The following is a 26310-nucleotide window of genomic DNA, read 5'->3' on the forward strand; positions in this document are numbered from 1 at the left end:
CAGTGCACCCCGTCCTTCACCGCCATCCCAACAAAATCCCAGGAAACAGCTTTGGGCTGCAGGCTTTGGGGTGGGAGAGTGTCCCACAACACACGGATTGTTTGGGGGCTGCTGGAAGCGGGTTTAAACCCGGCAGCTCCCTCTGCCTGCCTAGTGCTGACAGGCTCAGGCGGCTTTTCCCATCCCTGCCTGTTCTCAGGCCCGACACACCAAGCTCCAGGGACAGCCCGGGCCCCCAGCAGCACCTTGCAGGCGGTTGTGGCTCCCTGACATCACCAAATTCCCCGATTTCCTTGCCGAGGGATCGCTGGTGTGCGCTCGGTCCAGCCGGAGCCGGGTTCTGGAGGCAGCAGGTGGCAGCAGAGCCCTGCCAGGGCAGGATGCGCCCGGGAAAGGAGCTTGTGCCAGCGGGTGGCGGTGCTACAGGCACTGAAATCTCATTTATTCGCTCTTTTGACACTCCTTAGGTCCCAAAGAGCTGCACTGCCTGTGGCCTGGCTGGAGCCACGGGCTCTGCCTGAAGCTCACACCCTCTCAGGTGCTGTTGTACCCGGGCAGCCCCTCCTGCAAGGGGTCTTCAGGCTCTTGATGCTGAACTTCGTCTGTTTTCATCAAATTTTCCACTACTCCCCGAGTGCAAGTCAAAGAATTATGGCATTATTTGGGTTGGAAAAGCCCTCTCAGACCACTGAGTCCAGTCATTCCCCCAGCACTGCCAAGGCCACCACTGCCCCGTGTCCCCAAGTGCCACATCCACACGCCTTTCAAACCTCTCCAGGGATGGGGACTCCACCCTTGCCCTGGGCAGCTGTGCCAGGGCTGGACAATTCTTTCCATGAAAAAATTCCCCCAAATATCCAGTCTAAACCTCCCCTGGCACAACCTGAGGCTGTTTCCTGTCATCCTGTCACTTGTTCCCTTGGAGAAGACACCAACACTTTTTAAAAATTTATTTTCCCTGGATTATAGACAGCAAGACAACATGGGGAGAGCAGGCTCCAAGCAGGGGGCAGCAGCACCTCGAAATATGGCAGCAGATGGAGGCTGATGCCCAAACCAGCACTGCAGTGGGGTGATGGCAAACACACAAAGGTCACAGCACAGCTGTGACAACTTCAGGGCTGGCAAGCAGGGACGGGAAGGAAAACCCTGCAGGGTTATTCAGCCTGGAGAAGAGAAGGCTCCGGGGAGACCTTAAGAGCCCCTTCCCGTAATTAAAGGGGCTCCAGGAGAGCTGGAGAGGGACTTTGGATGAGGGTCTGGAAGGACGGGACAAGGGGGAATGGCTTCCCACTGCCAGAGGAGACTGGAGATGAGGAGAAATTCCAATGACAAGTCCACAGTATTGTATATTTTATTTAAATTAACAAAACTACATGTTTTCCAGGTTGCTTAAAGCATTCTGTAAAAACTGAACTCAACCTAAACAAACAAAAAAAAAGGATATATTTTAATAAGACCCAGGGACTATTTCAGAGACATATGAGTTGGGCTGAGGAATGAAGAAATAAAAAACCCACACACGCCCGCACACGCGCCCCGTAAACAAATTGTTAGTGTTTGACACAGAATTTGGTTTGAAAGCTGCAGCTCCCCGTTCGTGGGGGGCCTTTACAAAACGCAATGCTATAGTCTAAGCTGGAAAAGAACCCACGGACACAGCTATGGGAACAACATAAATATCACGTAAGAACCCAAGGGAAAAGGGATGGCAAAGTTGCAAAGTCGAGCGTTCAGCTGGGAACGTTCCGGGGTTACAGGGACGTGCGTCGATTTAATTCACTTTAATGGAGTAGCTACGACAGTAGGAACACTGCTTGGACCTGCTCTGCCTCCAGGGGCAGGGGAAGTTGGGCATCCCGGGGAGGGCAAACACAACAAACAGAATTGCTTTAAGAAAATCCAGTAGGAGCTGCAATTAATACACGGGGAGCAGGCCTTTGGCAGAGGGGTCTGCCTGGTGTGACACATCCTGACTGGGGGAGCCCCAGGTGATGGTGCCCAGCAATCAAACCCATGCAAGGTGATCTTGTGGTGCCACCCTCTCTTTTTTCATAGTACTGAGCTTTAATAAAAGGATGAGGGCAAATGTATAAATTCTGGGGTGGGAATTGTTATGGTACCTGGAATTGTGATGGTACCTGGGCTGACAGGAATGAGTTTCCCCTCTGTGCCTCCCCTATAACGCTTTAACACAGCGGCAGCAGATTCTTATCTTGTAGGCCGGAACTGGGAGGGTGTAGGGTGAGTTACACGTTACCAGCAGTTAACACAGACTCCTGCTCCTGCCTGCTCCTGAGGCTCTCTGGACGCTCCAGGCCATGGAAGGTGTGCCCCGAGCAGCACAGACCCTTCCCCACCGCTCACTTCTCTGAACTGGGCCCAGCAGGGTTCAGGTCAAGCCTCCACCCCGGATCAGTTCCCACTCCCCTCTCTTTGCCAAAGGCCTCCCAGCACGGGGCTGAGCCCGGTGCTGCGTCTGCTCTGGGAAAGCAAAGATCCACATTAGTGCGTGACCAGCGGATCCTTTCAAGTCCGATAATCCCTGGAAGAATCCAGCTCTGCTCCAGCCTGGCAGCGCACAGAGCGAGACTGCCCAGCTCCCAGGGATGCACTGTAACAAAAGGGGAAGGTGGAGGAAGCCACAAAAGCAGGGGAAGCCAAAGGGAGTGAGAACAGGGAGGAGCTGGCTGTGGGATCAGCCAGCTGGGAACTTGGGTCAGGAGTGCTCTCTTCTCCTGCAACTCAGCTCAGCACCCAGGCTGGCCATTCCCTGTATCCAGCCAACAGCTGTAAAACCTGCTGAGAAAGCAGTTGCTGCTTCTACTAAAGCCTTACTAACAGCCTACTCCTCTCCCAGCTGTGCTTCATCCAGCGACAGAGGGCGGCTGCAGGGCTGCCCCAAAGACTCAGACAAGGGTCAGTACAGCTACAGTGGTGGAATTAAATGCTTTTACAACAAGGCTCCCCCCGACAACCAACAGCTTGTGTAAGTTGCACACAGGAGCAAACCCAGAGTTCTGAGCACGTGCTCCTGCCTGAGCTCCCTGCAGCAGCTTTATGCACCAGCACACCCAGCAAAATCAAACCAGCCCCACTGCAGCTCTGCCCCAGCCCCACGTCCAGACCTGCGACTTTGCAACCTCAGTGCCCTTCCAGCAGGGTTTACGTGCCCGAGTGTAACACAATATACACAGCCCTCCCCCCAGGAATAACTACACCATAGTAAAGAGTTACAAATGTTCTGCTCGCTGTCGCTGCTCTGTGAACGCACCAGGGACGGGGTGCTCGAGGAGCGGATGCGGCTGGAGGGGTCTCCAGCCAGAGGGACTCGTGTGTCCTCTGCTCCCCACCCCAGGCCGGTCCCTGCTGAGGCACCTCCGTGTCACTCCTGAGCCTCCTTCCGAGCCAGCTTGTACACCTCCGTGGGCCCGTCCACGTGGGTGATGGTGGTGGTGAGCTGCAGCTCCTCCCCGCTGTTCACCCCCAGGTCACCTGAGAAACAAAGGTGTTCCATCAGTGCCGTCTCACAGTAAAATGTGGGACTATTCCAAAGGAAAAGATCCACTTTATTCCCTCCAGCCGCTAAGATGCCTAAGCCACGGACCAGCGACTTTCCTATAAATTATTTTATTTACAGTTACTTAAATAGAAGCACAAGAAACACATTGAGGGGCTGTAGCATGTCCAGAGAAGGGAACGGAGCTGGGGAAGGGGCTGGAGCCCCAGGAGTGGCTGAGGGAGCTGGGAAGGGGCTCAGCCTGGAGAAAAGGAGGCTCAGGCAGAACCATCTGGCTCTCCTCAACTCCCTGACAGGAGGGACTATTTTCTCCACTCCTCATATCCCTCCATCTGAGCTACACAGTTCCATCTGGGCAATGCTAAAAGGCACAAAAACCACCCCGAAGGCTTCAGCCAGCCTTGGCTAAAAGTCAAACCTGTCTAACCCAGCCATTAATTCAAATGCCTGCTTGGAAACCCAAACCATCATTTGCAAAACTTTTCAAGGCGCTGAGTGTGCACTTGGGCCAAAAAAAAAAAAAAGGCCCAGAAGGCACCCCCTACTTTGTACCTCTGTGTCCCCATGAGAGCCCTCGGGTCATGTGGGGACATTTACCATTGGACTGGTCGTCGCCGTAGTTCTTGTGGGACGGCGCGTACAGGAACATGAGGGCAAACACGTACAGATTCCACATGCCGTAGATGCCGGTGAAGAAGGCGCTGTTCACCTGGATCGTCATGTCCCCCCACTTCCAGTGGCCTTCTGTCACCTGTCCAGGGAAAACGGACACGGACAGGCCATCAGGAAGAGCAAATTCCCTAAAGACACAGCCTTGGAGTACATCAGTGAGAGCAGCACCAATTCAACAGGATGGAGGAAATGGAGTGTAACAGGTTCAGTGAGGCAGAAGTCAGGCTGGGATTCTCCTCTTCAGGCTCAGTCTGCAGGGACAAAATGCTCCTGACAAAGTGATTCCCTCAGGACTTCTGCAGCTCTGATGTCTCATTTACTGCGACCAAAGCGCTGCACTCTGCGATACCCCCACCACAAGCATGTGCTCAGCACAGATTGGTACACAAAGGGCACTGCCTGGGGACTGACATCCCAAAACATCCACCTGCTAAAAATAGACCTTTTATAGCAGGAAAACCAGCGTGAATAATGGGGGAATTGGTGTGCTGAGCATGGCTGGTTGAGGAGGGGCCAGGCTGACAGCACCAACCTGCCACACGCTGAGGGCCATCAACATCCATGAAAATATCATCAATATTAATATTCCTTGAAGATACACAGACTGCTTAGGCTGCAATGTTGCTTTCTGTTAAAGAACAACATAAAGGCCAAGAGGAAAACTACAGTAGCTTAAAAATAGAGCCACGGAGATGCTCTGAGGGTTGGAATCCCTCTGCCATGGAGCCAGCCTGGGAGAGCTGGGGGTGCTCACCTGGAGAAGCAAAAGATCCAGGGAGAGCTCAGAGCCCTTGCAGGGCCTGAAGGGGCTCCAGGAGAGCTGGAGAGGGACTGGGGACAAGGCCTGGAGGGACAGGACACAGGGAATGGCTTCCCACTGCCAGAGGGCAGGGCTGGATGGGATATTGAAAGGAATTGTTCCCTGGCAGGGTGGGCAGGCCCTGGCACAGGTGCCCAGAGCAGCTGTGGCTGCCCCTGGATCCCTGGCAGTGCCCAAGGCCAGGCTGGACGTTGGGGCTGGAAGCATCTGGGACAGTGGGAGGTGCCTCAGCCCATGAGATGGGCTTTAAGGTCCCTGGCAGCCCAAGCCAGTCTGTGACTCCATGATTCAAGCAGTGATAAAAGCCCATTCTTACAGAGGTGACATCGGAGCTCAGGACAAACAGGTACAGCTACTGCTGGGCACAGCAGGGCTGCAGTCAGCCCAGGGAAGGTTGGATGCTGTCATGTCTCCGTGGGCACACAAAGCCACCCGAGTGTTTCGGTGTGAACAGAACATTTTCCTCTCGCTGAGTTCTCAGAAATGACTAAAGCCTGCTGGCCGATTCCCGCACGGCACGGCCCCAGCGCTCCCCGGGAGCCAAGGGCCTTTGTGCCGGCTCCAGCCTCAGCAACTGCATGGCAGAGCTTCAAACAAACCAAAACAACTTCTTCAAAAGCAACTTGTTATCAAACGTGCTCAGAACAGGCCAGTCCTGTCTGACCAGCCATGAGCGGCGTCGGGAGCGGCTGGGAAGCGGCGGCTGATGCTCTCCCGGGGAGCCCAGAGCCTCCCCTCACCTGGCTCACGATGAAGAAGATGACGGTCATGGCTGCACAGGCCAGGGTGATGAGCATCAGGAACTTGAACCTAAAAATCAGCCCCTGTTTAGAGAGAAATGTCACTGGTCACATTAACAGAATCCACAAAACCCATTTTTGGTTTTAGGATAGACAAGACACGAGGATAAAAAATAAAAAATAAAACAAGGGTCCAACCCACGAAACCCCAAAGCAAAACAACCTCCACCCACTCCTGTGCCGTGCTCAGCACAGCCCATATCCTCCGCTCCCCACACGTCTGCGCTCCTGCCGGAAGCTCCGCGCGGGGTGGGCACGTCTGGACAGCGCTGCCTTTCCATGACATTTGCCCGGTGACTGATTGAGCAGCAGTTAATTAAGTGGAAGACGGCCCCGACAGCTCAGAGCTCTTGTAAAACAAACACGTGGTGGGGTCGGTGTCCCAGCGTGGGCTCGGGGTCTCACCACACTCATCCTCACCCCCGGCCCGGCTGGGAGGGAACGGCAGCGATTCCAATGTCTGCAAAACCCGGCTGGCCAGCACAGAGTGGAGATTCCGAGACAAACTCCTCGCTGGCAATCCCACTGCCCACCACCCCTGCTTTCACTGGTTCTACATTTTTACTTACAAATTCTTTTGGTTTTGGGTGAGTGCGTGGGTTTTTTTAACCTGGTTCTGGAATTTAGGTGGAAATGTCAGTGTCTGCGTAATTACCCTGCCATACCACGACAACAAAGGACTATTAATTTAACTCTTCCACACCAGATCTGTGCTCTCCAGATGTTTGGATGTGGAGTGTGGCAGCAGCAGCTCTGCACCACAAGCTGAACCCCTGTGCCTCCTGCTAGAGGGAAAAACACTCAGTATCTGCTTCAAATTCTTTCAAGTCCAGTTTTCTAAATTTTTATGTGCGTTCCTGATGAGTGATAATGACTTGTTTAAAGAAGAAGTGACCATAATTTAACAGAATGACTTTGGGGATAACTATTTGCACCCCTGTAGAAGCAGTTTAAACACTGAGAGTGAGCTCCTCAGGTTTGGCAGCAGGCAAATCAGGTAGAACAGAAAAACATACAAAATCATGGGCTAAAAATGGGGATGATGGGGGGAATGTGCTTTGACCCTCCAGCAACTTCGTAAGGAAATGACGACCCCAAAAATCCAAATTTATACTGTGAAAAACCAGATGGTCTTAGCAAGACCTCCCATTAAACACAAAAGTTAATATTAGAGGAGGAGAAATGGAAGTATGAGGAGATTATGGATAAAAGAGGTCTCAGAACAGACTCTGAGGTCCGAAATGTCTTTTAAAAACAAGGAATCTGTGCCCCAAGGAGGACCCTTACCTCGTAGTGAAGGCGGCGAGCCTTGCTCATGGCAGGGAGGCTCGACTGCTTCCCACTGATGTTTCTGAACACTTGGAAGACCATGAAACACAGGAAGAGAAAATAGAGGCACAGGCAGATCCCTGCGACTATAATAAAGGCCATCTGTGCAGAGGAAGTTAATGGAAAATGGCACAAACTAACAGGAAATCCTAGAAAACATTACCCAGGTGATTCCCATATGCAGCTCCCCAGTGACCTCCTGCAGTGCCTGAGCCACCCCCTGCCCCCCAAGAGCAGGGAGTTTGCCCACACCTCCCAGGGACCTGGCAGGAGGGAGCACTCCCTCTCCCACAAACCAGGGGAAGGATACAGCCAGCTCCGTGCCCACCTCGGTGGTCCAGATGCTGTAGAAGGGGTTCTTGAGCTGCACTCCCCTGCAGAGAGGAGAGAAAACACCAACTGTCAGAGGGCTCAGAGGGCCCCTTGTCCACTCTGCAGCCTGGGAATCACAGAATCAGGGAACATCCTGAGTGGGAAGGACCCACAGGAATCACTGATCCAGCTCCTGCCCTGCACAGACACCCCAACAATCCCACCCTGTGGCTGAGAGCATTGTCCCAGTCCTCCTGGAGCTCTGGCAGCCTCGGGGCCGTGCCCATTCCCTGGGGATCTGTGCACTGCCCAGCACCCTCTGAGGGAAGAACCTTTTCCCAAGGTTCTGCAGGGGAAAAGCAGAAAGCAGCTGTGCTGCTTTCCCACGTGGGTGAGGAGAAGGTGAGGTGGGAAGTGTTTCCACAGCCAGCACACTTGGGAACACCCGCAGGAGCCTCCCCTGGCTCTGGGAGACGGGGCTGTGCACCCAGCCATGGGGCAGAACTGCTGGTCCCTGCTGCAGGAGGTGGCCAGGAGCCCCTGCCCTGGGATGGCCGGGCCTGGGCAGCGCAGCTGCACCCACCTCTCACACATGTCGAAGATGAAGAGGCAGAAGGAGCCCACAGCAATGGGCCCAACCTGCTTCCAGTAGCCCGAGAGCCGATTCCGCTCGTTCTGGTCCTGGTCACCAGGTGGGGAGGCAGAGAAAAAGGAAAAGCAAGTTAGCCTGAAATCCCCTCAGCTGGTGCACGTCCCCCCAGCATCATTTCCAACCATCAGCTGCCAGGTTTTCCTGGAAGCAGGGCTGGAAATCACCTTCCCACAGGGGTGGTACCCACCATCATGTGCTCCCCGCAGAAGATGATCCAAAACGAGAGCAGCATGGCATAAAAGATGCCCTGTCGAATGTCTCCGAAGAGCAGCATCCAAGTCCAGTCAAATCCGATGGAAAACCACTCCACAGGGATGTTAATGAATGTCATGGAAATTCCCAGAGCAAAGATGACCCTGGAGAGGCACAAACACCACCTCTGCACATCCCAGTGTGAGAGGGAAGGACAGAACCCCAAAAGCCAAAGCTGTGTGTGGAGAGCAACAGAAGGAAATCCAGCACTTTTTGGGAAGTGTCACCTCCTGCCACCAAACCCGCTAGGACTGAGCTCCTCAGAGCAGCTCCTTTTTCTCCAGGGGTTTAACAGGAAAGGAAAGAGAAGCTGTGGAGGTCTCCAGCTCCCAGGGTACCTGGGTGGAGGGAGGGGATGGAGAAGAGACAATTCCTTTCTCCCAGCCATGGGCTCTGCCTGGGAGCAATGACCACCTCAGTGGGTCCCCTGGGCCACCACGGGCCCCAACTCACTTCTCCAGCAGGACAGGGGCACGTGTCATCAGCGTGATCCTCCTCCAGTACCACACCATGATGATCAGAATGCTGGGCGTCAGGAAGGTCTTCATGGCAAACCACACCTTGGTGAAGCCTCCGTTTTGATGGATGCCCTGAGGAAAACCAGAGCACAGGGTTTGACATCATCGCCCTGTGCTTCTCCTCATGGAGTGTCAGGAGAGGCACAGAGGTGTAAGTGCATCCCAAGGATGGTTTGGCCAGTGATGGACAGAGAACGGGTGCCCACTGAGCCCCCAGGCCACCTGGGCAGGTTCCAGAAGGTCTGAGAACAAATGCCAGCAGACACAGCTTCCATGGTGAGGGAGAGGGAATTCTGACACAGCATGGAAAAAGCTGGCAGAATCACTCCCAGACAAGTAACAAGATCCTCATGGAGCCAAGTCTTCCCTGGTGGGAAGAGCATTGGCTCATTAACGTGTTTCTCCAGCCACGCGTCCTCCCACCGCTGTCTGCAGCCACCGCAGCCGTGGTGGGAGGGCTCCAGCTGGGAAAAGCATCCCTGCTCACCCAGCCTCGAGGGCAGGCAGAGCAAGGATCACTGACAGCCTTCCCACACATGGCCACAGCCAACTCCAGGGCAGACCAGGCCCCCTCTGAACCCTCCTGTTCCTCCTTAGCTCCTGTCCGTAAGAAGGACTCTGCATCCCAGGCAGACTGGGGTGGGAAGCAGAGGACACAGGGAGCTCGGAGCCTTGGGAAGAGGAGGCCTAGGGAGGGCTCCTGAGAAGAGCAGGGCATTCCCAGGGAGGAGGACAGTCCCCCCTGGAGGCAGAGGAGCTGGGGCAGGAGCTGCAGCAGCCCGGGCACAGATGGCAGAGGAGGCCAGGGCGCTCACCACGAGGCGGATGTCCTTGATCTCGCCGATGCCCACGTTGATGCCCTTCCTGTCGTTGACGGGCAGGCGGATGTTGATGAGGTAGTACTTGTGTGCCACGCTGCCGATCTCCATGAAGGGCAGGAAGTCGCAGTCGTAGTGACGGCCCTCGGACTCCACCGTCTGCAAAGGGCAGGAGCAGAACCACTCAGCCCCGGGACCAGCACAGCACAGAGCCCTCCAGCTGGGAGCACCGCGAGCACCCAGGGCCTGGGAGTGAGACAGTGCCCGAGGGACACTTCTCCTCAAGTTTTGGATTGTCTGGGATCACTGGGTAGGTAAGGTGTGACCTCAGACAGGTTCACATTTCAGGCTTTAAATGGGAGCCTTCCAAGATGAACCCTAAGAGGAGGTGGAAACCAGGTGGGGATTGGCCTTGTCTCCCAAAAAAAAAGTGACAGGACAAAGAGAAAACAGTCTCATGTCGTGCCAGGGGAGGTTAAAGTTGGATATTGGGGAAAATTTTTTCATGGAAAGGGCAATTCTGTGGTTCTGTGATTGGAAGAGGACAGCTCCCACTCATCCCCACCCCCGGTGTCATTCATATTCCTTACTTTTGGAGAGCCAAAGGTGCACTTCAGCTTCCTGATCTCTATGGCGTGTGCTATTTCCTCCCAGTCATCAAACATGTCGTCACGATAGGCCAGCGACACATCCAGGGTGATCTCTGCGTTTTCCTCTGCAACAGCAAGGAGACAGGAGGCTCAGAAGGTTCCCAGAGTAATTAAAAAACATGACACCAAGTTCCTTTATGAAGGTAATGAACAAACTGAAGCTGAGCTGTGATGGCCTAGCTGGGAAAAAACTCAGAACCAGCCACACACAACAGCATTGATGTTTTCTATGTGTCTTGTTTAGCCTCAGTTGTTCTACAGAAGGGTTTGGAGCTCTCCCTTCCTCACCTACAGAACATTTTAGAGCCCTCCCCTGCTCCTCCATGCCTGCCCTGACTTGTTCCTGCCTCTGCAGATGGCCCAGCTCGCACGCCAGCGACACACATGGAGCTCATGGCCTGGCAAGGTCACACATCCTGTGGGACCAGCAGCTCGTCCCTCCTGGACGTGTGCACAGTGACAGTCTGCGATACAGCTGCTGGGAAAGGTGCTCCTGGCAGGACACTGCCAGGGGGTCCTTGCTGCCAGGAGGGACTGAGGCTGGATCAGGCTGGTTCAGGCTGGAACAGGCTCACTGAGGAGCCAGAACCGAGCGAGTTCATGCACTGGAGCAGCAGCTGAGGCTGCCAAGGAGCAGCAACACGTTTAAAAACTTGAGGCAAGTCTGTACCAGCTCCACCAGCTGGAAAATCCTCCTGTTTACCAGGCACAGATCCCAGGGAAGGCTCTGAACGAGGAACACGCTCCAAAATGAGCATGTGCATCTTACAGCCCAGCCTCCTTTTGCAGGGCACCAAACCTTTAACAGCCACAGCTGCTGGAAAAGCTCCAGGACCATCCACTGTGGAGGAGTGTTGGGAGATGGCTCCAGCACCTTCCACCTTGGAGAAGTGTTGGGAGATGGCTCCAGAACCTTCCACCTTGGAGAAGTGTTGGGAGATGGCTCCAGAACCTTCCACCTTGGAGAAGTGTTGGGAGATGGCTCCAGAACCTTCCACTGTGAAGTGTGGGGAGATGGCTCCAGAACCATCCACTGTGGAGAAGCACTGGGAGATGGCTCCAGAACCCATCTTTTCAGCTATGTTTTTGTTGGGAATACACGGTGGCACACTCATCCCACCGGATGGGAAGGGGCGTGGATGGGATCTGTGGTTGGCAGTTCTATTTTTACACCCTTTGGAGGTGGCTGGGTTGTGCATCTGATGTGGACACTTCAGGATTTTTCTGAGCATTTTCTGGTGCATGTGATCTGTACCATCCAGATCCATATGCAGTCCCTTTCCAGAGCTGCCAGGAGTTGGGTTTCCATGAAACACGAATTTGCCATCTCAGATCCGCTGTTTAGGAGACCAGCAAAACAGATAAATGGGAACATAAGGTTGAACTTGGCCCGGCTAAAAAGAACCATGAACTCCATTTCAGAAGCCATAAAACCAACTGGAATGCTTGGGATTAAATCCAAGAAAAACAGCTTTCAGTATTTCATCTTTGCAGTCCAAATGTTGCTGCTGCCATGGAGTATGAAAACCAGCAGGCAGAAGATGAACTGCTGCGTGCTTTTCCAGGCCAATGGATTAGAGGCTCCCTCTGGAATTCCATCAGTCTCTCTGCTGGGGTGACACCTCCCCTTGGAAATGAGTTTTGTGCAAAGACCCTTCAGGGCTGTCAACATAAAATACAGATATATCCATATATCCATATATTTCAGCACAGCAGACTGATGGCAGAGCTGTGTTAGTGGTTGGACTCCATCTTAGAGGTCTTTTCCAACCTAAATGATTCCATGATAATCCTACGCCAGCCTTCCATCAGCAACTCCCATTGTCCCTGAGGAACAAACGAGGACAGTGACAGAGAACCAAATCTTCAGAAGATTCGTGCCTTATTCCCATTAATCAGATGATGAATAGACAATTTTCTGGGGAGGGGAGGGTGTCCTTTTCCTGCACAGCATTAAACTGAGAGGGAGCAGGATCAGATTTATCAGGGATAAATCCTTCCCTGGCAGGGTGGGCAGGCCCTGGCACTGTGGCTGCCCCTGGATCCCTGGCAGTGCCCAAGGCCAGGCTGGACACTGGGGCTGGAGCACCTGGGACAGTGGGAGGTGTCCCTGCCATGGCAGGGGTGGCACTGGGTGGGCTTCGAGGTCCTTCCAACCCAAATGAGGACAAGACACGCTCCTGGAGGTCCCCCAGCCCTGAGCTCTGTGACCCTCCCAAGTGAGGGACTCCCTGCTCATGCTCCAAACACCACCAGTGTCATTTTTCCCACTGGCATTTTACTGCCCAGGAGCTTTTCCATGAATCACTTTATAGGACAATACTTGCCCAGGATATCTTCACTCACATTACAATGGCCTAAAAATAGTGGAGTTGTTTCAGGAGGGGGCTCTGTGCCAGCTGCACACTAACTCAGCTGGCTGGGGAGAAGCCTATGGCAGGCAAGCAGAAATGCTGGAATTATTTCCATTACACTTCCATCCTTCACCAGCTCCCTAAAATTACAAAACCTACTAAAAAGCCCAAGGCTGGATGAATTAGAAAAGGAGGCTGCAGCACTCTGCCCTCTCGCTGTACACTGTTGCTTTCCAGCTGCAAAGAAACTCCATCTCCTTCCTCTGCTGGGAAAGGGTTTTAATAATTGAGTGCACAATGCATCAAGAAAGGAAAGGGACAGCACAGAAATAGCCTCTTCCTCAGAGGAACAGCCTGAATCTCTCTCGGCTTTCTGGGAAAGATAAACTCAGCTTCTAAACCTCTGCATTCTGAAAAATCTGTGTTTCAAAACCACTGGAAGTCCAGAGGGCGTTCCCAAGGTGCAGGTGATTAGGGCTGGTTGTTCCTCTGAAAGGTGAGATCCCCCGGGGTATTCCAGGAGGCTCAGGCCCTGCCAGGCTCTCTCAGGGCATCTTACCAGGGCTGCCCTTCCCCTCTGTCCCAGAAAAACCCTTTCTGGCTGGATGAGAAGAGCTGACAGGTCCTGGACAAGAAGAGCTGACACAGGTCCTGGATGGGGAGAGCTGACACAGGACTGACTCCAGCTCTCTGTGGATGAGGAGTCAGCACCATGAGTCACCAACATTTCCCAAAGGCACAGTCCAGCTGCCCCTGAACCAGGAGGGTTTGGGCACCCAGCACCCTGAAAAAACTGAATACAGGTTTACTCTGTGCCTTGGCCTTGCTTAGGAATTGCAGGAGAAGAGGACAATCAAGGGCCTTGGAGGAAAACAGCAGGAGACAGTTTGATGTGGCTCAGAAACCTCCCTGGTGAAGGCCAAGGGGAACTGGCAGAGCCCAGGACCCTGCACAGCACCTTCAGAGCCTGCAGTGGAGCTACAGGAGCCAGGAGAGCAGGATGAGCCCCAGGCAGCAGCTTCTCCAGGAGGATAAATCCTTGCAGCTCCCAGCAGTGCTGCTTTCCTGGATGATCTGGGGCAGCTCCAAGACAGTTTTCAGGACAATGACCAGAGGCTTCAGCAGCTGTGGTGCCTTCCAGGAGTGGCCCTGGTTTGGCACCAGCCCCTGCTGGCATCGGCCACAGCAGGAGGAGGCCTGGAGGGCTCAGAGCCCCAGGGAGAAGAAACTTGAATTGTTGCTTTAAAAAAAGAACTGAGGTTATTTCACTTTCTTATTGCTGTCCCTTTCAAGGAGCTGACCACAGTCACCTGATCAATGAGGCCTTTTCATTTAACAGCAGGGGACAGACACACACATGCAATGAAATTAGCTTAACAAGTCTGATGGTTATTTCTGTAAGAGCTGTTACAATCTAGCAAGCAAAAAATGTGTTGCTAGTTCCTCAGATTCTACACTTAATCTACACCTGCCTTCAGCTTGGTACAAAGTGTTGGACAATCCCCAAAGCTTCTTTTTATTACCCAGAGGGTGGCCCTAGATGAGCTGTTCTGCTTTGAGATTTCAAACAAACCCTCCCACCTGTGCAGGACTCAGTGGCTGAAGGGCACAAAGCTGAAGCCAAGGCTCTGCTCTTGCAGCAGAAATGCTGCCAGAGGCTGGGTTAGCATTCCAGCAGCCTGCTCCAAGGGCTCAGCCAGCTCCTGACTCCAGCATGGTGGTTCAGCTTGAAAATCCTCAGGATAAAGAGCTGTTTCCCTAATGCAATCATCTGTCCAAGTGGAAGGAGGTGAGGCCTTAATAAAGGCACAAAGCTGCTCTCTCTGTATTTCAGAGATAATTACAGGGATAAGAACAGAGGTGAAAGCTTTCTACAACCTCATTTCTAACTTATCTTCATGATAATGCATTAAATCATCCCTGCTCCATCTCTGCAAGTGCTGAAGGTTGGACAGGGCTTGGAGCAGCCTGGGATAGTGGGAGGTGTCCCTGCCCACGGCAGGGGGTGGGAGTGGAGCTCTGAGGTCCTTCCCAACCCAAACCAGTCCAGGATTTTGGGATAAATAGCTGGAGGAACGGTTCCACGCTGAGCAGGAAGGGGTCAAGTACACAAAGATGGCTAAAAAAGCTCCTAACCCCAACTAACTCCTTGAACTAATTCCACCCCACTGCTCCAGCATGGAGCCTGCCCCACAGCCAGGCTGGAGCCAGGGCAGCAGCTCCACACACCCAGCCCAACCAGTCTGGAAAGAAAATTGTTTATTCACTGTAGCTTACAGTTAGAGAGGGATTTTCCCCAGACACTTTAAAACATGCAAACACATGGACAACTTCCCTTCCAGGGAGGGCCAGAGCAGTCCTGCCCTTGCTGCCCCCAGCATAATTTTGCAGGATTTAGTGCAGGATTATTTCTGAGTTTCAGAAGAGTTGTGTGTTTTGTGTGTGTCGGGGAGGGTGTTATATATTTATTTAGTATTTATATAATATCTTCAAACAGAGAGAAGGGAAATTAAAGTTAGATGTTGGGAAGGAACTCCTGGCTGTGAGTTAGATATTGGGAAGGAACTCCTGGCTGGACAGCTGTGGCTGTCCCTGGAAGCCTTCAGTGTCCGAGGGTGTGTTGGAGCAGCCTGGGACAGTAGAAGGTGTCCCTGCCCATGGCAGGGGTGGCACTGCATGGGCTCTGAGGTCCCTCCCAACCCAAACCATTCCAGGATCACCAGTTCCCAGATTCAGGAAATGCTCCAGCACCACCTCACTGTGGTGTGGCACCAACACAACTCACAGCACGAGGTAAAAACCCCTTTAGGGGAGGCACTCTGGGAAAAGAGAGGCAGGCAGCAGCTCCCTCTGCCAGTCACTTACTGAGGTCGTTGTCCATCTTGAAGGCGATGTCCAGCTGCATGATGAAGAGCATGAACTGGAACCAGGGGCTCATCTCCTTGCTGGGCAGCGGGATGTGCACGGCGAACACGATGTCATTGGCCTCGATCTGCCGGCTCACGGCCTCGTCAAAGTCCTTCAGCTTCTTGCAGTGGTTGGGTCCCCAGGGCATCAGCCACTTGGTTTTGTGGTGGTTCTTCCTCACGTCAATGCACTTCACTGACATGTAGGGAACAGCTGTCGTGGGGCTGGGAGCTGGCAACGCAAGAGAAGCACACTTGTAGCATCTGCAGACATCTGATACAGCGGCTTCCCCACCAAAACTCGCAGCTCCCCGCTCGACTCTTTGAAGGCAATTTAAAACAAATGCACCCAGTGCTGCTCCTTCACAGCTCTTTGATCTCACAGTCAAGTAATTAAGTTTATTACATCCACAGATGTATTACTGACTTTGTAGTGGGATCAAATTAGGATTAATTGAAGAGCTGGGATCTGCTGGTTCAGTCTCAGATACCTTGGTCACACAAAATCAGCCTGATTTACTGAAATTTTTTCTTTTCCCTGTGCTCATTCAAGCAAATCCACACAGAAAGTATGTGCCCAGAGAAACCTGGATGGATAAACTAATCCCAAACCTTGTGGTCCTTCAGGGCAGGATTTACCATGGGGATTTGCACCATGAAAGGCCACACATCTCCTCGGGCAGGAAGATTTTCCTCCCGGGCAGTGAGCGGCATGGGAAGCAGGACTCCGCAGAAGGTGATTTTCATGTTGTCACCATCCTCATTCTGATCATCCAGGACTTCCCTTACAGATCACAGCCACCCCAAAAATTCCAGCAGCAACAACAGCACCCTACAAACTCCCAATATTCCAAGGACAACAACCCCAGAGTGAGCTTCACCCTCCCAGCCAGGGCTCCTGGCTGCCCCCAGCCCCGCACTGCTACACCCAGATGATTCAGCCCTGGCTCCCTTGTAATTTGGGCACAGCAGGATCATCCCAGCAGCTCTGGAGCCATTTGGGATGGCAGCCAGGAGCCCTGTGGAGCACCTTGCCCAGCGTGCCACCTCGGCACAGGGTGACAGCCACACGGCTTCCCACGGGCAGGGAGCGGTGACTCAACGCCAGGCAGGAGGAAGTTACTCAAAAGCCAAATGTTTATGAATTGCATTTTTTCCATTTTTTCACAGCACTGAGTTTCTTCCAGCTCCAAAGGCACAGGGATGCTGGGATAAGGGTGGGCTCCAGGGCACTGGCATCAGCAGGTGGGTTAATGGTTGGACTTGCTGACCTTAGAGGGCTTTTCCCACTGAAAGGATTCAGGAGTACTCCCAGATGGATCTCAGTTCTCTGACCTTAGAGGGCTTTTCCCACTGAAAGGATTCAGGAGTACTCCCAGATGGATCTCAGTTCCTGAGATGCATTGTTGCACTGCTGCATCCCAAACCTTTGCTGCACGCAGCAATCACACAACACTCAGATATTAAAGCAACCCCAAAACCAAACAGAATTTCTTGGTATCAGAATCAGGACATATCCTGAGTTGGAAGGGACTCACAAGGATCATTGATCCAGACCCCCACATTCCCACCCTGGGCATCCCTGGCAGTGCTGTCCAAACCCTCCTGGAGCTCTGGCAGCCTCGGGGCCGGGACCATTCCCTGGGGATCTGGGCAGTGCCCAGCACCCTCTGGGGAAGAACCTTGCCCAATATCCACTCTGAATACTGCATCAAGAAGCAGCAAAGTAGAATGAAACAAAGCACTCCACAAACAAACACAAATGAAGCTGCAAGTCCAGGGTTACAGAACTCTCACGACATGCCCGTAGTGCATAAAACACTGCAATAAATGTTGATTCCTCCGCCGTGCCTCGATGCAGAGCCCAATAACCACAGCTAGAACTGCAGCTGGAAGGGAGTATCAGGAATATTGCTGTGAAGTAAGCCAGGCATTTCAGCCGAGCTCTCTGAGCTCTTTAACTCTGACACATTCTGGGTGATTTCGAAGGCATTTCTGAATTAAGAGACAGCGTTCCCTCTACAGAGAAGCCGAACGTTTCTTGCTTTGATGCAACTCATTATAGCCATAAATACATGTTTTCATCACTGCCTGATTATGATTTTAAACACTTGGCACGCTCCCTGCAGCCTCCCCTCTGCCAAAGTTACAGCTTTGAGGAGCATGAGACAATTACTATACATATTCCTCGTCGGGAATTGCACACCAAACAAACGTCGGCACTTGGCTTCCATTACTGATTTGGCTCCTGGCCCATTAAATCCAAGCGAGCATTGAACCAAGAGGAAAAAAAAATGCTTTGTGGAGCTGCAGCCAACTCAGCCAAGAGCATTACAAAGTGCTATGCAAAACAAAGCTCACACCCAGGGATTTGGGCTGTGCTGTGGTGCCAAGGGCTGCCCCAGCCCCTCTGCCCCCAGCCCGGGGGGTGCAGCAGCCCCACAGATCCCAGATCTCTGTCAGCCTGTGAATAATTGAATAATTGAACAGCTCTGTGTGCACAGCACAGTGCATCAGCCTCGGGCTGCTCGCTGCCATGAGAGCTGCAGGAGTGCAGGTACCACTTGGAGTAGGAGGGGAGCAGAGCTTCCAGAGGCAGGTTTGGCAGGAGCCAGGGGAGTGCAGCTCTCTGGGAGCCAGCTCAGCCAGGAGCCCCCAGGAGGGAGTCCTGCCCCCAGGGGCTGGCAGCAGCCATGGGGCAGAGTCCCCTCCTGCCAGGGGGCTGGACACCAGCAGTGCCAAGTGCCAAAAGCCATGGGCAGGAGGTGCTGGAGCTACCAGCAGGATCACAGACTGAAAGAGACCTTAAAGTTTGTCTCATTTCAAAGTCTTGCCATGGCAGGGACATCTTCCACTATCCCAGGGTGCTCCAAGCCCCAGTGTCCAGCCTGGCCTTGGGCACTGCCAGGGATCCAGGGGCAGCCACAGCTGCTCTGGGCACCTGTGCCAGGGAACAATTCCTTCCCAATATCTATTTATCTAAATTTCCCCTAGATTTTTGCCTCTGCATCTCCTCCAGCTGGGCCTCCAAAGGTGCCCAGCTCACTGCAGAAATCCCAAGCCTATCCTAAATTACAGGGGCAGAGCACATCCTGCTGCTCCCCGCGATGGTTTTAGCCAGCAAATACTTGGAAAGCTGGACACCTTCACCAGCGTGGCCACCACTGCCCAGGGAGGGCTTCCCATGGACTGCCAGGGCCACCTCAGCCGTGTCTCACTACTGAAACAACTCCTGCACAGGATTTCATCCTTTCCATTCAGCCAGAAGGTCAGGGCAGGGTGCTCAGGGCCTGATCCCACCAGGACAGCAGAAAACAAGGTCCAAGGGACTTCCCTCAGGAGGTAGTCCTCAAAGAAAGAAACCCACACTGCTTCTCTGGTTTTAGATTTAAATCTGGGTTAAAAAAAAAAAAAAATTACTGAGACAAGTGAGCTTTTTTGGGGGATATATTACATACACCTAGGTTTGGGTAAGAGCCATCACTCAATATTTTAATTTCAATAAATTTAGCAGATCTTCAAAAAGCTCCTGTGACGAAGCTTCAAACACCTCCTTCCTCCTGCCCTCCAGTTGCAGGAGTTCCACCCTCTCAGCTCCGCAGCAGCCCTCACCTTGGGCATCACATCCTGCACCTTCTCATCCCAGCACCTCCAGCGCTCCCATTAACCACCGACCCTTGCTCCAGCACCATAAACAAGCCCTTTGGAAACTCTCAATTGCATTGTGTCCACACTGATTAAAGGCTGAATCCCCCTGACCTCGGGGGGATTTAACTTCTCCCGGCACCGGGAGCATTCTGCTTTTCTACTCAATTACCCCCTTCGGAGCCAGCCAGCACTTCCCAGCGAGCACACACAAAGGGCTTCTGCTTCATTACCCTAAGCGACTGCAGGGTAGGAATAAACAAGCTAATTTATCATGGACAGACCCAGCTTTTCCAACTGGAACAGCCAGGACCTGGATAACACCAGATATGCACTCAGGATTATACATATGTATTTATTGCAGCGTGATTTTTTTTTCTGCCTCCCTCTTTTCCTGTCCTCAGTGGCACCAGTTTAATAAACTTGAGTGACACAGAGGTTTTAATTACTATTTCTTTGATAGTTCTTATTTCACAAAGCTTTTTGGAACATTGCAGCAGCTTTCATATGCAGAATAATTGCATATTTAAATAACCCCACTGCCTACTGGTAGCCCACTCCCCTTGGGAAAGGTTTTTCTTTCTTAAATTTGACTTCAAGCTTTATCCAGACCAAAATCCTTTAAAGCCCTGGGGCACCAATTCCACCCTGATTTACAGTGGGAGTTTCCAGATATCCTGTTGCAGCTGAACACCCACATTTCTGTTGTTTCAGAGACATTTTATCAGTTCTACATGTTTCTGTCTTTTTTTTTTTTTTTTCAGACCATAAAAATGAACCTGTCCAAACCATCAAACCCAAGTTTCCTGGATCAGAATGGAAACTTTGTGGCTGCTCCTGGATCCCTGGAACAGGGACAGGCTTGGAGCAGCCTGGGATAATGGAAGTGTCCCTGCCATGGCAGAGGTGGGATAAAATGGGATTTAAGGTCCATCCAACCCAAACCCCCCTGGGATTCTGTGACTCCCCAGTCCAGTCACATATTGCTGGGTACTCTCATGTCCCAGGGGTTGTGTTTTTCCTCAAGGTTTGTTCTCCAGTGCTACTTTTGCAGCTTTGCTACCAGCAAAGCCTCTTCAGAGCAGCACAAACTGAAGGTTTTTCCCAAAAAATCAGCTCCCAAGGAACTGCAGGAGCCGTGCCCACAGCCCTTAGAACTGAGGGAGCAGGGGATTCCCAGCCCCCTGATAAGTAGCCAAAGAGCTCCTGGGGAACAGAGATAAGGAATTATTCCCTCAGCCCCAGGCAAGTCACAAAGCAGGGAAATCTTATGAGGCACAACTTGCTGGGAGAACTGAATGAATGATCTCCATAATTCGCATCCATATTCAACAGCAGCAACGAATACAAATGAGGTGAGCATGACTAGAGCTTCCTAAATGCAGAAATGGATATTCAAACATATTTAAAAGAAGAGGGGAAAAAAAAAAAAAAATAGGTAAGACTGATTTACTAATTGCTACAGAGAGCCTGATCTCCTTCCAAGTCAGTTTTCCAGTGGGATGAGATGCATTTCCTGCAACTCCCAGGCAAGGTATGAAATCCCTGCACACAGATCCCAAGGAGCAGGAAGAGCTGTTGTTATCCAGCAGCTTTTCTCCTGAGCCTGACACTCCCCAAGATAAGATACCTTGGAAACTGCCGCGCTCAGATATGTGAGGAATTTCATCTCCATGTGAATGGGCCAGGCCAGGCCCTTCCCCACTGGACACCTTGAGCCTTCAAAGGGTTTCCCAGGCTATCAGGGACTTCAAAGGCCACAAGTGTTATTTACCAAGGAAAAGGCTTCCTGTGTGGAGGTTTTCCCTCTCCAAGGGAAAGGAGGCAGCAGGAGCAGTGCTTGGGAAGAGCTCAGGTCACATTTTAATCAACAGAGGGGGAGCAGCAGGAGAACTGACCTTGTCACCTGAGCTCTGGTTAGGGTTTGGAAGTGATGCAGCTGTGAAAAGAGAAAAACCCAGCACCTCCAAGGATTCCCAGCTCCTCAGGCCCCAGCACTGCCATTCCTGCCTGGGAACTCTCCATTTCTGGCACTTTTGCCCATTCAGCTACAGTTACAGCTCCTCAAAAGAAGAATTGAGCAGACCTAAACTAAACAGACATGACCTTTCGTGTCTGCTTTCTCCTGGGCTCCCAGCGCCTCTGCCAAGGCTGCAGCACTGCAGGAATGTGCCTATACACAGGATCCATTGGCATTCACGGCCACGGAGCACCGAGCAGCTCCTGGAGAGGCCCTGCATGAAAGGAAGTCAGGCACACAAAAATGTTCTTTATCCCCAGCCTGAAACACTCTTTCCTATCCATACCTTGGAAATCCGAGCGCTTTCCCTGTCAAAAGATCAGCTCAGCCCGAGGAAGGTAATGAAATCCCAGGAAAGAAAATGAAATCCTGGAAACTGGGGGCTTAGGAGCCAAATCAGACATTTAGATAATGAGCTGGGATTGTGGAGAGCTGCTCAGCCATGGCCACACATGACTCATTATCTCTCCAGGCCAGACACACAAGGAAGTTTGAGCTCCTCCAGTCACAACAATTCTGTTTTTTCCAGCCTAAGCCAGGGAAGGGAGCAGTGAACCTGCACCTCCTTAATCCATCCCCTCAGCCCAGAGGACTCATGTGCTAAATAAATCCCTCCACTTTTCCAATCAGTTAAATTTGTACAGTGTATGGGTGGGCACTGGACTAGCAGCACTTCCCTGGGTGTGAGCCTGCTCTGGGTTTGCCTGGACCACAGACACTTCTGCATTCCCTGTGCTTCTTTGAACCAAGGATCTGTGACTGGGGATAAGGCATCCTTGGAAGCACAGAAGTTTGAGTTGGAAAGGATTTTTAAAGTAACTCATATAAAATAATTCATTGAAAATTCACTTTCAAAAAGTTTTCAAAGTTGAGATGTTGCTGCACAGAGATCTGGGTTGGTTTTTTTTTTCCCCTTTATATATACATATATAAAATAACTTTATATATATAAAGATTCCAAGATGAAAAGGCAACTAGGAAGGGACACCAACAGCTTCCCACAGAGACAGACAATTTGTAATCAAAAGCTTTGCTTTCCAAACAACCAAGAGGCACCAAACCCACATAAATCCAGTCAGATTCTGCACACACAACTTCCATCCTGGCAGCTGTCAGGAGGACACTGGTGTGTCCCAGCTCAGCTTTGGCCTGGCAGTCATGGTGACCTCCACTGGAGCATCCCAGCCAAAATTCCCATCAGCAGGCACAGCCAGGTGGAAGCTGCAGCTGGTCCAACCATGGAATTGTTTAGGTTAAAGGCCCTTTTAGGCCAGGAATTGAACTATTCCCAGCACTGCCAAGGCCACCCCTGCCCCATGTCCCCAAGTGCCACATCCACAGGGATGTTAAACCCCTCCAGGGATGGGGACTCAGCCCTGCCCTGGGCAGCTGTGCCAGGGATGGAGAAACTTCCCAGGAAGGAATTTTCCCCATATTCAATCTGAGCTCCTCTGGCCCACCCTGGGGCCGTTCCCTCTGCTCCTGTCCCTCCTGTCTCCTGGAGCACAGCCCGACCCCCCGGCTGTCCCCTCCTGGCAGGAGCTGTGCAGAGCCACAAGGGCCCCCTGAGCCTCCTGTGCTCCAGGCTGAGCCCCTTCCCAGCTCCCTCAGGGATTCTCCAGCCCCTTCCCAGCTCCCTCAGCCTCTCCTGGGGCTCCAGACCCTTCCCAGCTCTGTTCCCTGCCCTGGACATGTTCCAGCCCCTCGGGTTCTCTCTTGTTCTGAGAGATCCAACACTGCCCCAGCACTGGAGGTGCAAGGTTTGTCCTCATGCCTTGTCCAGGGCTGTCACAAGCCTGGTGGCATCCCAGGACAGCCACACTGGATGCAGGGAAGGCAGAGCAGGCAGGGGCTCCCGGGAATGCTGGCGTGCCTGTAAATTATCATCAGCCCCATTCCTCACAAACGATAACAGAAACCATTCCTGGTGATCCCAGTCTCCTGTAATCCACACGTGCCATCATTTACAGCAGGATAGTGGAGACAAGGCTGCATTAGGATTAATTTTGTGGATCGTGTTCTATCTCCCACTGCTGCATCCCAACTGAACACATCACACAGAGCCCAGAAGCGTGACCTTTAAACAAGATGTTTTCCACGAAGGGAGCAGACACCAGCAATCCTGTGGGGTTTCAAGTAGTGACAGCCCCACTTTCTGGAGCCAACAGTTCATTACCAAGGCACAGCAAAGAACCAGCCCAATAAAATTCTCTTTTGGGGTATTTGCTCCCTTTTGAGCTTTGCAAAGCTCCCTCCATGCACGGGGACTTCACCATTGCCCTGGAGAGCCTGTAGCAGGGCTGGACAATCTTTTCCATGAAGAAATTTTCCCAAATATCCAACCTAAAGCTCCTCTGGCACAGCTTAAGGCTGTTTCCCCTCATCCTGTCCCTTGTTCCCTGGGAGCAGGGCCTGACCCTCACCTGGCTGCACGCTCCTGTCAGGGAGCTGTTGGCACAGGAGCTTCCTCCTGCCACAGGAATTTCTCCCATCCATGTGCATCTTGTGCTTTGCCAACAGACAGCTCTCAGCAAATCCCACCTGAGAGCTGATAAGGCTCCTGCTGCTAAATAAAAGTGCTGTTGGAAATGTGGAAGCTGCATTAAAACTCTGGCATCACACAGCGACTGCCCAAAACCGAGCTGGGAACCAGCCGCGGCAGAAACCCCCTGATGTGAGGAAAATCAGCTTTGTGGTGGTTGTATCAGGTACCAACGTGCTGCATTTGGGTATTTTGGACTGGCACGAGGGATCTGTTAAAATAGAGCACTTAGTCATTGTTTTGAAACATGACCTAAGTGCCTGCGAGGGGAAAGGCTGGCTGGGCTGAGCAGCCCTGTCCCACTCGTGTACGTATTTTGGGTTGTCTAGACCTGGGCACACCAAAATAACCGGATTTTGGTGTCTGTTGGGTGCGCTGGATCAAACCAGAGTGGGGCCACTGTGTCAGTGCCACCTCTGCTCCCAGCCCACCTGGTGTCACCCCTGGCAGCAGCTGTGGGGTGGCACTGGCAGCTCTCCTGCCAGTGCACGGCTCGGATCCCTCCGGAACGCCGGCCACCAGCCTGCTGCTCACCAGAGAATTTCCTGGTGGGAAACACCACACGCTTGGGAACCCCTAAAGGGGTCAGGCCCAAGCCCCTGGATCAGAGTTTCCAGGGATACAGGGAGCCCAGAACAAGGCAGGTTCCCGGGAAGAGCTGCTCAGCCTCCCAGGCTGTGTGTGACCCTGCCAGATGTTGGGGACCACACCTCGCTTACACATGGCACTTAGTGTTTCACAAGCACCAGATATCCCTGGATTTGCAGCTCCTGGGAGCTGCTGGCTCAGGGATGAGCCTCAGAACTCCTTAAATGCATCAGAAGGGGTAAACGCTGCAGAGGAAAGAACAGTTTGGGTGATTGATTAGAGCAGTTTGATCTGAGGAAGGATCAAAGTGGGACTTCCAGGAATTAAAGAACTTTTGGGGCAGCACCCCCTAGGACCTGACCACAGATAGAAAAAGCATTTACTCCAGCAGGATGCAGTGACAGAGCTTGTGCAGGAATTCCAGCAGGATGCAGTGACTGAGCTCGTGCAGGGCACTGAACTCAGCCCCAAATCCCTGTCCTTGCTGGCCCCAGCCCATCCAACCTGTCCATGCCCCACCTGGGAGACCCATCCAGGATGGGAGGGCGCAAGGTGGATGCCCAGAAGCAGCACCAGCCAATAAAGCAGGGCATAAACCAGCTGGAAAACTGAACTAACATAATTTAAATACTTTAATCTCTGAATCCCTTCAAAACTGAGCAGAAACATTTGTCTTTTCCCTGTAAAGACAACCATAAACATGTTTGTCACATCTGTTCCCAGATGCCAGCACAAACAAGGCTTTCTGAGCAACACCTTTGAAAAAAGCAAATATTTCAATTTCACAGCAAGAAACTGCTAGAAAAAAACTCTTTTAAGATGAAGTCTGGCTTCTCTGCACAGCACAGGCCAAGACATTTTTATCTCAGGAATCAGCAGTGGGTTCAGTAACCTGCTCTTGAACCAGCTCTTAAAGAGGGAAGAAAAAAAAAAAAAAAAAAAAAAAAAAAAAAAGGAAAAAAAGCTAATTCTCTTAAAGAGGGAAGAAAAAAGAATAAAATAAAAATAAAATAAAGGAAGGAAAAAAGCTAATCCTGATAAACTTGGTGTGGTTTCAGGCCTGCAAAAGCAGGAAAAATAAGTTTTAGTCAACATGTGCCAGCAACTCCCTTGTGATGGAGGTGAGGAAGTAAGAGAATGAGGGAAACTGAAGTTTTCTAAAGTTATGTTTAGTGGAATTTTATGGTTATTAGAGGCTGATAATTCAAGGCCACGAAGGCAAAGCACTGATGGACACCAGGAGCACAGAGCCTGCTTCCTGAGGAACGCCCGAGCTATTCCCTCGATCCCTCTCAAACAGAGAGAACAGCCCGACTTTATCCTCCCAACCAAGTGCAACAAAGTTTGGGAGTGAATTTGACCCCGATTCCTGCTGAAAAGCCGCAGAGCTCGCAGGGATCCTGCCGGGAGGAAGGGCTGGGCCCGGGGAGCCGGCCCTGCCCCAGGGATGCCCCGCAGGGCTGGACAGCCCTTCCCGGACAGGAGGGCAACATTCCCACCCTGCAAATGGCCAAAGCAGCCACATCCGTGTGCCCAGCATTCCAAGGAGCCGGCGCAGAACTCAGCTGCTTTCTAGTAAAAAAAAAAAAAAAAAAAAAAAAAAAAAAAAAATTTTTTTATTAATATTTTTTTTTGTTCACATTCTGGCAAGGGGGAGGTTTCCTCCCGCGGCCGATTCGGAGGCCGAGGCACGGGGAGGTGCAGCGCCAAGAAGGGAGGAAAAATCCTTTTAAAAAAATAAATTATTATTATTTTCTAAGCCAACTTTGAAACGCGAGGCTCCCTGCGCGTTCCGTCGCCATACTGAAGCTTTCCCACTTCCCTCTTTCTTTAAGTCCAGGCTGAAACCAGGCCAAAAAAAAAAAAAAAAAAAAAAAAAAAAAAAAAAAAAAAAATTTTTCCTTGGCCGCCC

The 26310-nt window shown here is 52.0% G+C and overlaps 1 protein-coding gene across 1 annotated transcript in view; it reads right to left on the minus strand.

Moving 5' to 3' along the window:
- Window positions 1-1336: 1336 nt before the first annotated feature.
- The window catches only part of WLS (Wnt ligand secretion mediator), a 25539-nt gene continuing 565 nt past the window's right edge, over window positions 1337-26310 (minus strand). Inside the window, exons 2-12 of the mRNA XM_041472208.1 lie at window positions 15563-15835; window positions 10284-10408; window positions 9691-9852; window positions 8811-8947; window positions 8293-8461; window positions 8037-8134; window positions 7452-7515; window positions 7100-7243; window positions 5753-5836; window positions 4118-4271; window positions 1337-3495 (exon numbers count right to left, since the gene is read on the minus strand). Coding sequence (XP_041328142.1) covers window positions 3386-3495; window positions 4118-4271; window positions 5753-5836; window positions 7100-7243; window positions 7452-7515; window positions 8037-8134; window positions 8293-8461; window positions 8811-8947; window positions 9691-9852; window positions 10284-10408; window positions 15563-15835 — 1520 coding nt within the window. The 3' untranslated portion in view covers window positions 1337-3385. The remainder of the gene's footprint in view (window positions 3496-4117; window positions 4272-5752; window positions 5837-7099; window positions 7244-7451; window positions 7516-8036; window positions 8135-8292; window positions 8462-8810; window positions 8948-9690; window positions 9853-10283; window positions 10409-15562; window positions 15836-26310) is intronic.

This window comes from Pyrgilauda ruficollis, unplaced genomic scaffold, assembly GCF_017590135.1.
Source record: "Pyrgilauda ruficollis isolate IOZ18807 unplaced genomic scaffold, ASM1759013v1 scaffold283, whole genome shotgun sequence".
In the NCBI taxonomy this organism is placed as follows: domain Eukaryota; kingdom Metazoa; phylum Chordata; class Aves; order Passeriformes; family Passeridae; genus Pyrgilauda; species Pyrgilauda ruficollis.